This window comes from Rhagoletis pomonella, unplaced genomic scaffold (assembly GCF_013731165.1).
Source record: "Rhagoletis pomonella isolate Grant_MI unplaced genomic scaffold, Rhpom_1.0 Rhpom_scaffold_00003, whole genome shotgun sequence".
Lineage (NCBI taxonomy): Eukaryota > Metazoa > Arthropoda > Insecta > Diptera > Tephritidae > Rhagoletis > Rhagoletis pomonella.
The window spans coordinates 21,742,609-21,754,656 of NW_023458557.1; the positions used below are offsets into that span (position 1 = coordinate 21,742,609).

A 12,048-nucleotide genomic window follows, 5' to 3' on the forward strand; every position below is an offset into this window, starting at 1 on the left:
AGCCTTTGTCTTCCCGAGGACACCAACCAGCCGGGCAGAGGCACCTTCCCCATTAAGGGTCCGGATATTCCAGGTGCATACCCTTAAATCATAGTCCTTTATACGTTTGCCGTGGTCGTCATCAGAAAAAGGGGGTTTCATCCGAGGCAAAGTTTTACCACAGTGCCCCCTAGGGTAAGCTTTTGGTAAAAATAAACATTAAAAATGAATTCCTCGTCAAAAAAAAAACAGTAATATACTATAACTTACCAGAATAATTTCATTATTTGATCGACTTTTACTCAAATTTTCCTGTATACAGAGTCAATATCTTTAAATACTCATAAAAAATAAACGAGATCTATAGGCTAAAAATAGTCTTGGTATTTTGTTATGGGAAGGAGCTTTCATTTCCTTTTGGTTTTATCAAATACGGAGACATAAACCTCAATTTTGTATCATAAACCTTAATTTTGTGTAATTAATACCCACACTTAATTCAAATAAATTTTCAATAACACTCACCAAAACTCAGAGAGCGTAAACAGAGAAAATATGCAAAACGAATGCAGTCACCATACTAATTCACATAGGAATCAAATTTAAATTGAATGAGAACTTATTTAAATTAGCATAGGGACTGCATTACCGACGACAAGGTGGATGTCCTTGCTAATTTTGCATATTATCACTTTACATTTTCTATATCGAAATGATAATTTTGGGGGGGCGGTGAAATAACACAAACGGCAATAACGCAAATTTGTGTTATTTCCCAATTGAATGTGAAATAACACAAATTTGCTTTATTTCATTTCTCGTTGAGCAATAAGACCAACTTTTATACTTAACAATTTGAGTAATAAAGCAAAATAGTGCACATATGTAGGTAGTCACCCAGTTACATTTGATAAAAAGTAGTACATGAACAAGTTAAATGGACAGATTTGTAAGTATACAATTTTGAAAGTGCCCGGCGTCGCGGCGGTCCGCGTTCGTTAAGGCAAATTTTAGTTGTACATGTAAAACCAAGCTCCAAACAAAAGGTTTGACAATCAAAGAAAGTTTCGAAATTGTGACAACTGTGAAAGAGCATTACCAGGGTTTGAAATTGCTTGAGTAGTTTCAATGCATTCGCTATTGCTTAGCTGCGACTGAAGAAAAATAAACCAGCGAAAGCAGACAGCAAAAGCGAAAAGAGACATGAGATCATTTGCTTAGCTGTGACTGAAGAAAAATAAATCAGCGAAAGCAGACAGCAAAAGCGAAAAGAGACAGCACAGATGGTTTTTGGTTAGACAGTCAGCCGAAACAAATAGTTTAGAAAAATTTGCTGTGCTGTAAGCAAAAGCAAATGATTTCGTGTCTCTTTTCGCTTTTGCTGTCTGCTTTCGCTGATTTATTTTTCTTCAGTCGCAGCTAAGCAAATGATTTCATGTCTCTTTTCGCTTTCCTGTCTCCTTTCGCTGATTTATTTTTCTTTAAACGCAGCTAAGCAGTAGCAAATGTATGGAAATTACCAAGAACTTCTTGCTTTAAAAAGAAAAGTGTTGCCTTTGAAATTCAGTGTGCAACTCAATTGTGGATACTGTTGCTCTTCGACCATGATAAAATTTTCAAATTTTTTATTTTTGTTTTTTGAAACGAGATGGGTTACATCGATGTCACTCATAATAAGCTGTTCAGCGTATAAGATCTGACCTCCTAAGAAATTACCTCCTTGGGACTTATAAATTGTTATCGCAAACGCTGGGATCAGAGGAAAATGGTCACACTTTACCATTACCGTTTTATCAGGTAGGTACTAATGCTATAGAGGATGTCCTGCGATCTATTGTTACCACCTGTGGAGAAAGATTGTGCTTTTGTATTGATGCCGCTGCTTTTCTTCTGATTTTTCTCCGGTTTTGGGAGAATTAGGGAATTCCTGAAATAAACGAGCACACAACACACAAACTTGTATCAGCTTATTGACTACCCTGCGAAAATCGTTGGACAATGTGGCCCATTTGGCCGGTATTGGGGTACATACTTATGAAATGCTCCTCTGTACTGCAGTACCGGCCCAACTCGTGTCTCTAAACCAGCTTATTGATCGAGTTTAACGATCGTTATCCCTACACGGAATTTATCAGGCTGTTTTGACGAGAGGTAGATACTCCATGGAGTAATCCCTTGAAGAGGTTTTGTGCTACTCTGATGTAATGCAGAGCTGAAGTATATGGTCCTGCCCTAGTACATCGCAATGTCGATTGGACCACATTCTTCATATGGATTTTGGTTAATTTTGGGTACTCTTTGACCCTTAGGGGTACTCTTTCCATGAGTGCTTAGAGTAGTCGCGTTTTTGTATTTTAGCTTATCGCACGTACAAACATACACATATGAGCGGCGGGCAAAAGAACGGCGAAGAAAACCAATCACTTAACGGTAGTAGAAAAGTACGCAAAGTGGGAGATTAGCAGTGAAATTCCTTTTGTAACTTCTAATGTATTTGCAGGAAATCTGGTATTTTAAATGGAATATTTAACGAAATATTAATATATCTACGTGAATTACGTAATTAATGTGCTATTTAGCTGTATAAAAACTGCAAAAGGACTCAAAATTAAAATAAAACTACTATGAGATTTATGTAAACATCCAATTTAAAAACAATTTATGTTTTCATCAGTTAAATGTGCTTCATATGCATATACAAATAAACATATTGCACAAAAGCTTATACTTCTATTTGACAGCAAAGCTACACTTTTTCCAAGTAAATTTGCAAAGAAGCAACACGGTGCCACTGTTAAGGGAGCGGTGAGAGAGAGACAACTGTCAGTTTATCGAATCTTGTATTATTGGATGACTTCAACTTTTCGCTTGAATTCTATGCGCTGACATATTTACGCACGTAGACTCCACGTCGGCACATACATAAACACACAACCGCGTATTGGCTAGCTTAACATATGTACGTAAAAACATACGAACATATGTATGTATGTATGCGAAGAAGATAAAAACAAAATCACTTCAACTTGACTTCGATACTTCGCTTGAATTCTATGAGCATACATAACGACACACTTCAAAGCAAATAACATACAAATGCGTATTGGTGTTGATGTTGTCACGTTTTTTGTTTTATCGAGTTTAAAATCACTCCCGCCGCTAAAGAAGTTTTCACTTCAAAAAGCAACAAAAAACGTACCAAGCACCAACCTCGAAAATTTTCGCGTTTTGAATAAAGCACTAAATTTAGTGCGAAAATCACCAAGTTGGCAACAGTGTCGACAACTATCCAACCTGGCAGTATTAACGGTCAGAAAGCAATCTAAGGATAGGCATGGCAATAGGTACACAAAAACGACGACGCTTGTCGTATGGGGGTGGGATACCATCGAAAACACGATTGTGGGCAAGAGTAGCCTGACGACGCTTGGTTTTGTGTAGAATCGTACCTCGCACAGCTTTGTAGAAGATGCGTGATGGAGCACGGAAGTGATATGGACAATGAGCAGGATTCACATTGCAGCGTTTACGCAAGTGGGCCAAGTATTTTTTTTTTGTTCCTGTAGAAGTTCCCGGAGAGATTTAACTCTTCACAACGCACAACAGCTCCTTTACTACGACCATCAATAACAACGGCCCTATTCGACAAACCAGTCATGTTGAAGAAGTTAGTGTTTCTGTTTGTACTTTAAATTGTATATTAAATTTCAAACAATAAAAACACAAACAATCAAAACAAACGTCAAAAAAGAGAGAGTGGTACCTACTTAATTTAGAAAGCGGGTTACTTAACTCTGTGTTAGTTTTCAATGCTGCAAGACAATGGGCCGTATGCATAAAAACTATCAAATGCTTTTTCTTAAAATTTCAGACCTTTCAATCGTTTTGTTCAAATAAATTTAAGTGAAAGGTATGCAATTTTAAGAAAAATCAATCGCTTAGTTTTTATACATAAAGGCCATTTTCGGTTTGAAGAGAACATCAAAGTTGATAAATCTGAATTTTGACCGGTTTTATTATAAAAAATACTCCCGTGTACAACGTGAAGTGCTTGGTAACTGTGGCAAATATTTTTTTCCTTTGATTCATAAACTTTTGTCATTCTGGCCACACTTCAAGCTAGTAACGCGACTTCAGAAGTAAGTTTTTCAACCATTCACCTTTTAAAAACATAGCTGCGTAGTACCAGGCTGACAAACAATTTTTGGGTATGAAGTTTTATAGCTCATTCAATTCCAGTACTTTTAGTACACAAAGGCACTAACCAAAAAATTTTTTATTTTACAGAAGCAAAAACGTTATAAAATGAGTATCAAAAACAGGTAGGGCTTTTTAAAAAATGGCTTGTAATTCCGTTTTTTTTATACTAAGGGCCACTTTTTCAGTGCCAGTTTAACCTTAGATTAAGTGAACTGAGTTTAAATTGAACAGCGGGCTGACATTTGATTGGCTGATCTTAGTTTAAACCAGCCAGATCGGGCGTTTAAGCATAGATTAAACCACGGCCTTGCACTGAAAAACTGGTCCTAACACTTCAAAATTTTTATTGAAGGTGCATTTTAATACATCCTACGAAAAACTTCGAAAAACGCAGTTTAGAAAAATGTCTTGGTTAGGGCCTTTGTAAATTAAGGCAACGTTATATTCCAAAATACTCGTATTTTTATATCGAAGAAAATGCACAACTTCAAACTTGCACCTTATTATACTGAAATGAAATTCGCTATAAAAATGCATGCCCAAAACATTTTTAAAAAGTCTGATAAAAAAAATTTTAATTTTGATAGCAAATTTTTGAAATTGGTTGAATTTTCGCGAATTTCACATTTATTGACCAATTTTTCATTACTTGATTTCAGCATTGTTATTTATGAATTACGAATGAACTGTAAATTACGATAATGTGAAAATGCTTTATAAAATACTTTTTCTGTTCAAAATGAAACCCTGGAAATGACGCTGTTTGAAAAAATCATGTTACTTTTAATATTGTTATTGAGCTTTGTACCAAGATTATTTTATTAGGAAAAATGGAAAGTAATAATCAAATAATCGTGGTACAAAGCTCAATAACAATATTAAAACTAAATGTTAATAGCCACAATAACATTGACAAAATCATCTTACTTTTTTCTTTGTGTAGTCAATTTAACCTTATTTGAAAACTTAAACCCAGTTGCCCAGAAACTAAATAGCTCGATGAAATACATAGTCAGCCAGTTGAAGTATTCAAAGTTAACAAGGGTTGAATCGGAATGGCGAGTACTTTGGAATCGAAAAGAACAATACATATCAGAGCCCGGCTTTGAGTACTAATAAAATTAGTGTACTTATCAGACATGGGCGTAGTGCATTAATCTTTGAGTGCACTATGCTTTTAACTACCACTACTATAGCGATAGTGGAGCTGGTTTATTTTATGAACAAACATTTTTAGTGGAAAAAATCAGTGTTCTCACTACCACTATTATTTCTAGTGGTAGTGCACAATGCCTTCCACTCCCAGCCTAGTGATATTGGAGCTGACAAAATGTCCACTAAATTAATATTAATGGCTTAAAAACTATTTCCACTAAATCTTGCAAATAGTGGAAAAAAGCCGTGTTTCCACTAAATAATACTAATGCTTGGTAGTAAGGAAAAACTGATATCGCAAGTTTAATAATATAGAAATGTAATTAAAAACTACGTTCTTGGAGATTTCATAATACAATTAATAAGCTTGATGAGAATATGTTCAGCCTAACAGATGACTAAACTTCCCAAAAATGGCGAAGATATGTGTCTTTCCATCTATCTTTTGGTATACCAACTGTATGAATTGATCAAACTTTGATTGCGTTTTCCCACAAAATTTAAAATTTGAAACATTTCTTTATATTAGCTTTGTTCCTCACGCTTTCCGGGCTGTTTCGGTAATTAGAGCGTAAAAATAAGTTATTCTCTCACAAGTGTTAAAAATAAGTCAAATCGTGCCAAAAGTGCCCAGAGCGTGAGGAACGCAAAAAAACACATTTAGTGCCCGGAATCAACAAATCAGCTCTAAACATTGATTTTATGTGTATTTATCTTATATGGCTAATAAAATTAGCAAATACCTACATTTCTGAAACTTTTCTGCTATTTTCCATTTTGGTATTTTACAAAATTTGCGCTCGGATGTAAACAAACAACAACTGTTATTTCAGATTGACTTCTTGCACATTTCTGCCCGAAAAAAAAGTCCGGGCTGTGTATATTCATAACTTACAAAATTCCAAACGCTGAGTGTTTTGTATGTGAAGTAAAATATTCAAATCTACTGTACTCTGTTTGGCTAGAAGTTTGAATGAATTCATGCAGCCCTCTAATATGTACATATATGTATATGCACATATGTATGTTTGTACATATATCGGTATGTCCATATGAACATACCGAAGGCTTATTATCCATATGAACACACCGAAAGCTAATTATCTGTTCCGTAAATCCATCTATGGCTCAACTGTCATTTCTGATTCTTGATTCTACCTTTGGAACTCAATAGATAGTTCCATAAATAATCGATATAGTATTAATACAATTAATGTCAGTTAAGTCAGAGATAAACTTTTGAATGAGAAGCTCACATTTTTTAATTTGCAGATAGGCCGTATTGAATACAAGCGCTCGGTACGTTTTTCCTTTTCTGCTTTGTGCTTCTGCTTCCCGCTAGCAAGCATCATGACGATGTAAAGCCCAGCAAACATTAAGGATTATGAATGGTTTAGTTTAGCATAATGTGCAAGCAAGACGCTAATTTAAATTAATAAGTATTTAACTCTTTAGCGTTAGAGATTGTGTTTACTGGGCGAGTGATCGAATTACCATGTGACCAACGGCGATCTTACACCAATTGTTGGTAGGTTTTACCAAACTATTCAGCTGTTCGTTGCACTTAATAAGGTTACTGATTTGGTGAACGATAACCACGTGTGGATCAATTGTTTTTTGTATTTGAGTATTTTTTGTTTAAAGTTATATGTATAAATAAATATAATGGAATCATTCGATTTTGATAGTGACGATAGTGTAATTGACCCTACTTTCAGTCCAAGTAGTAGCAACTTGAAAACGTGTGCTCCTCGACTTTTAAAAAGAAAGGGAGCTATTATTGAAACGGCACCGTCAAAAACAACAAGAAAGGTGATGCAAGAACCTGGGTAAGTGGAAAATAAGCACCTCTATTTGTAATGCATATGTGGCCAAATTTTATGGAAAATACTAGAAGCCTACTTTGTTTATAGAAGTTTCCAAAATAATGATGAAGGCATAGGTAAATTACTAAATCAACTTCAACTTAAAGGAACAAACAGTATTCTGTTTGAAAACAGATTTTTCACTGTGGTGCAAAAGGTAAGGAAGTTTTATAATTATATTTATCTCTTCTAAATTAAATATTTTATAAAGAGAGATGAAACAGAGTACTTGAAAAAAATGGGGGGCATCTTGGCTGCATGTAAAATATGTTCATCGAAGATAAAAGGCTCTTTGGGTGTATCTTCAAACTTCATTAGGCATTTAAGAATTCATCATGAAAGCGAATATGAACAATTTACTGAATTGAAAAGAATTAATAAATGTGACACAAAGAGCAAGGAGTTTAATGAGAGGGTGCTAATGTTTCTTGCAGCTACATATAGTCCGTTAAGTACAGTTGAAAAGCCCGAATTTCAAAGTCTATTCAGAGGGTGTCATTTAAAAGTTAAAAGTAGGCGTGCAATTGCAAATATACTCAACCATAAACACGCAGAGTGGGTGTCAATTACAGCTGATATACTTATTAAAGTCCAGTACTGTTGCACAACTGCAGATATATGGTCCGCTGGTCAGAGATCATTCTTCGGGTATACATGCCACTGGATATGTCCACTTAGTTACCAGAGAAAACAAGTAGCTTTGGCTTGCCGTGGATTTAAAGGGAGCCACACATACGACCGAATCGCCGAGATGATAAGTGTTATTCATGCACAATTTAATTTGAACAATGACAAAGTAATACTCACGATTACTGACAATGGCTCCAATTTTTGCAAAGCGTTTCGAGAATATGGTATAACAGGTAACTTTTGAGTCCCACATGATTTAGAAAAATTGTATTTGTACATTCAGTTGAACTTCGGTTATCCGGGTTGCTCGAGACCGAGCTCATCACGGATAATCGAAAATCCCGGTTAAAAGAGTTTATACTTACATATTGGTGTATGCAGATTTTCACAAAAAATAGAAATTGACACAATTAGGGTATTCACAAGATGACGTCAGCGTCGTAATGTTTTAAAGTCGTAAAATTTTTCAATGTAAAATAACGGTTAAAATGCGTTTAGAGCATTTTTAATCACACCAAAATATGGCTAAACCGATAGAAAATATATAAATAGCTTTTTTAATACCCTAAAAATCCCTTAAAACCGTTTCAACCGTTATTTTACATTGAAAAAATTTACGACTTTAAGACATTACGACGCTTACGACATCTTGTGAATACCCTAATTATATTTTACTCACCGAATAAATGAAGATAAATTTGATGCGAAACTTATTGAGACAATGTAATACCACTGATGGGCAAAATTGTATTTACTAAGTATAAAGTACAAAAGTATTTAGGTATATGTGTTGTGGTAAATACCAAAGTACTATTTACTTAGGTATTTAGGAGCTGCTAAATAGTACCGAAACTCATAAAAATCCGAAATTAGTCGCAAAAATTCCGAAATAGTCCCGAAAGCACCAAACATCGCGAAATTAGTTCCAAAAATCCTGAAATTACTCCCGAGAATCCCGAAAGTCCCAAAAATCCGATATAAGTCCCGAAAATCCCGATATGGTCCTAAGTTCTTTTTACTTGAATATTTAGACATCTCCAAATAATAAGTATTTGTGTAGTTAGTACTCAAAGTGGTACTTTAGGTACAAAAGTATTTAGGTGTGCCCATCACTATGTAATATGTAGAACTTTGCTTTTAAAATTTTTATAAAGTACTGGATGTCTGAATCTTTATTATTACCCAAAATAACAATCTCTGACTTTCTGACAATCTTTTACTTTTTAAAAATAATTTCATTCAAATATTGGCCGCGACTACGCTGTAGGTGGTCCATTCCGAAGGTCCAATTTTCAATTACTCTTTCCAGCAATGGGCGAATTACGCGAGTGATGTTGGCCCTGTCTGCGGCCAACATTTGAATGAAATTACACAGGTTTGCCAAAAAAAAAGTGTATGCATATTAAACGAAACCTATATATCCCTGTTATTCGTCATGCTGAATGCGAATCCGAGGTCCGTTAGCCTTCATCACGTCAGGTTCGTGGTCATTTGAAGGTCAAGTAGGGAAAAATTCAAATGACCTCGAAGCTTACATTATGGACGTTAACAAACCTCGGATTCGGGTTAAGCGAATCTAAAACCCAATATACATATATGAATTTTTAGGTTTATACAATGAATTTTTTCCTACTTGACCTTCAACTGACCATGAACCTGACGTGATGGAGGCTAACGGACCTCGGATTCGCATTCAGCGTGTCGAATAACATAGGGATATATATGTAGGTTTGGTTTAATATGTATGCATAACCTTTTTTTCTTTTTTGTAAACCTGTGTTATTTTTTAAAAGTAAATTTCAGAGATTGTTCTTTCGGATAATAATAAAGATTCAGACATTCAGTTCCGTTTCAATTGTTTTATTAAAAATTTGAAAAAGGTCTAGATGGATTACCCCTATATACTTACCTTTGTGATATACACACATAGATAAAACGATTGATGATGAAAGCGATTCAGAGGACTATGAATCGGATGACTTTGAATTTTTGAATGACTCACTGGAATTGCCGGGCCATTTTCGATGTGCCAGCCATACACTGAACCTCCTGTCCACAACGGATTTTTCACAAATTATAAAAAAATACGAAAGGCTTTATACGCGCCACAAGCAGTCGTTTATGCGGTAAAAATGTGTTACGTTGTGTTGAAATTAAATTCTTTTTATTACTATTTAGCTGTTCAAATATTTGGAATAAATGTGGTCGTCCGAAATCGGCGGAACTAATAAGAGATGTGTTGTGTTCATCACTCAAGACACCAACAGTAACACGCTGGAACTCTCTCTTTGATAGTGTTCAAAGCCTTCTAAAGCACAAGGACAAGCTATCGGCTTTATGCACAACTCTAAATGTAACGAAATTTGCAATGTCCGATATTGAGTACTTGGAGAGTTACACTAAGTTAATGGAGACTATCGCAAGTGCCATCGACTTTTTGCAGGCAGATCAACATATGTACTTCGGCTACTTCATTGCTGCCCTAATATCTTTGAAAATCAAACTAACTAAATTTCAAGAAAGCTTTGAAATACGTGAGCTTGGTTCTGTTTGCAGCGAACTGGTAGATTGTCTACACAAGAGATTTCAAAAATTTTTTGAAGGTATGCTTTCGACTTTTAAGCTAAAGAAATTTTACACATTTATAATTTTAAGGAGATGAAGAGGCAAACTTGGCCATCATAGCGGCGATGTCATGTCCAGCTGTCAAGCTCCGATTTTTGTCAGTGCTGCAGCGAACAGCACCCCACTTAACTGTGGATGTTTTAAAAAATTTATTTATTGAGCACGCTGCTCAGTTCATTCCCAAATGAACCAACCTAGCGATACAAACAACAAAAACTTTAGAACCATCTGACTCGTTTTTGGAGTTTGAAGATGCAAGCAGTAAGATAATGCTTTTACGATGTAAATTGATTTCAACTCTTCCTTTAATAGTAGGGGTACCCGAAACGACTGAGCAGGAGGAGATTCGAAGGCAGCTTGAAACTTATTTGGTAGATCCTAATACTTCTCTCAACTGCCTGGAGAATTACAAAATTATTAGGGAGGTGTTCCTTAAATTTAACACTCCGATTCCGTCCTCTGCTCCTGTAGAGCGCCTATTTTCTTTTGCAGGGATAGTAAACGCTCCCCGCAGAAAGAATCTGCTTGATTCGAATTTTGAAAAACTTGTTCTAATGAAAGCAAACAATGTTCAAAGCAATTAAAGTCTATTATCAGCCACAACAAAAATAAAGGGCCGCAACTGGGGCCATACTTAAATTTTTCATTTCATAGTTTTTAACTCTTAGAGGAAACATTAACAGATTTAATGCTCATTAGTTAAGTTCCCGTTAGAGTTAGTTTAAGGAACGTCTCTGAGTGCGGCTGTATGTATATCAAATAAATTTTGTACACGTTGTACGTGTAAGTTTTTGAAGAAATTTGTGTTTGTGTTTATCTTAAAGAAATATTGTAATTGTATTGAAATACACTGTAAATTGATATGTACTTATGTTAGAAAATAAATGTACATATGTTCAAAAGCCGATACATTTCCAAAAATCACTTGAAAAGGCCTAATTACTTTACTATATTTGGTTTAGTGGAAAATCTGTTGATTCCACTACTTTTGAATTGATTGAAAATTTTTTACATTACCACTAAACTCATTAGTGGTAGTGGAAAAAAATTCAATTACCACTAAAGGCATTTATTTTTAGTGAACATTTTTTCAACTACCACTAACGCATTTAGTGGTAGTGAAAAAAAATCTGAGTCCCACTACTTTTAGTGGGATTAGAAAAAAATAAGCCTCACTATATTTGAAATTTAGTTCACTACGCCCATGTCTGGTACTTATTCATGATCCATAACAATTAGTGCAATTGAGTACTTACACTAATTTCAAAAAGGACTAAGAGTAATTTCCACCAAAACAAGAACACACAAATATACTTACTCCCAAAATGTATTCAACAAAGTGTGATTGATTATGACATCGCTCTCATAAGAAACAGGCTATAATGTCAAATTGGAATGAATTGTTAACCCATTTGAAATTTTTTTTTTTTCAAATTTGAATTTGTTTAAAAAAAATTTACACAAAAATTTTTCAAGCAACAAATTTTCTAAACAAACTTGAAATTGTTAAGAGATAAACCGCCGAGGAGAGCAAGTAAGCGCATTTAAAGTAATAAAGTAATAATAAAGGTAATAAGTAAATACGTTCGACTTT

The 12,048-nt window shown here is 34.8% G+C and overlaps 1 protein-coding gene and 1 pseudogene across 1 annotated transcript; one reads left to right on the forward strand and one right to left on the reverse strand.

Annotated features, from left to right (window-relative positions):
• LOC118736095 overlaps positions 1-3,637 on the reverse strand; it is a 29,972-nt pseudogene extending 26,335 nt beyond the window's left edge.
• A 6,112-nt stretch (positions 3,638-9,749) lies between these two features.
• Positions 9,750-11,590, forward strand: LOC118736509. Its single transcript, XM_036466582.1, has 4 exons — positions 9,750-9,955; positions 10,008-10,432; positions 10,485-10,715; positions 10,767-11,590. The coding sequence occupies exons 1-3, from the start codon at positions 9,951-9,953 to the stop codon at positions 10,640-10,642; spliced, it is 588 nt and encodes a 195-aa protein (XP_036322475.1). The 5' UTR covers positions 9,750-9,950; the 3' UTR covers positions 10,643-10,715; positions 10,767-11,590.
• The last annotated feature ends 458 nt before the right edge of the window (positions 11,591-12,048 follow it).

Bases quoted from the DNA above. Each gene is read 5' to 3' on its own strand.
- LOC118736509 (XM_036466582.1), top strand. The intron at 10,433-10,484 runs GTATGCTTTCGA...TATAATTTTAAG, and splicing joins ATTTCAAAAATTTTTTGAAG to GAGATGAAGAGGCAAACTTG.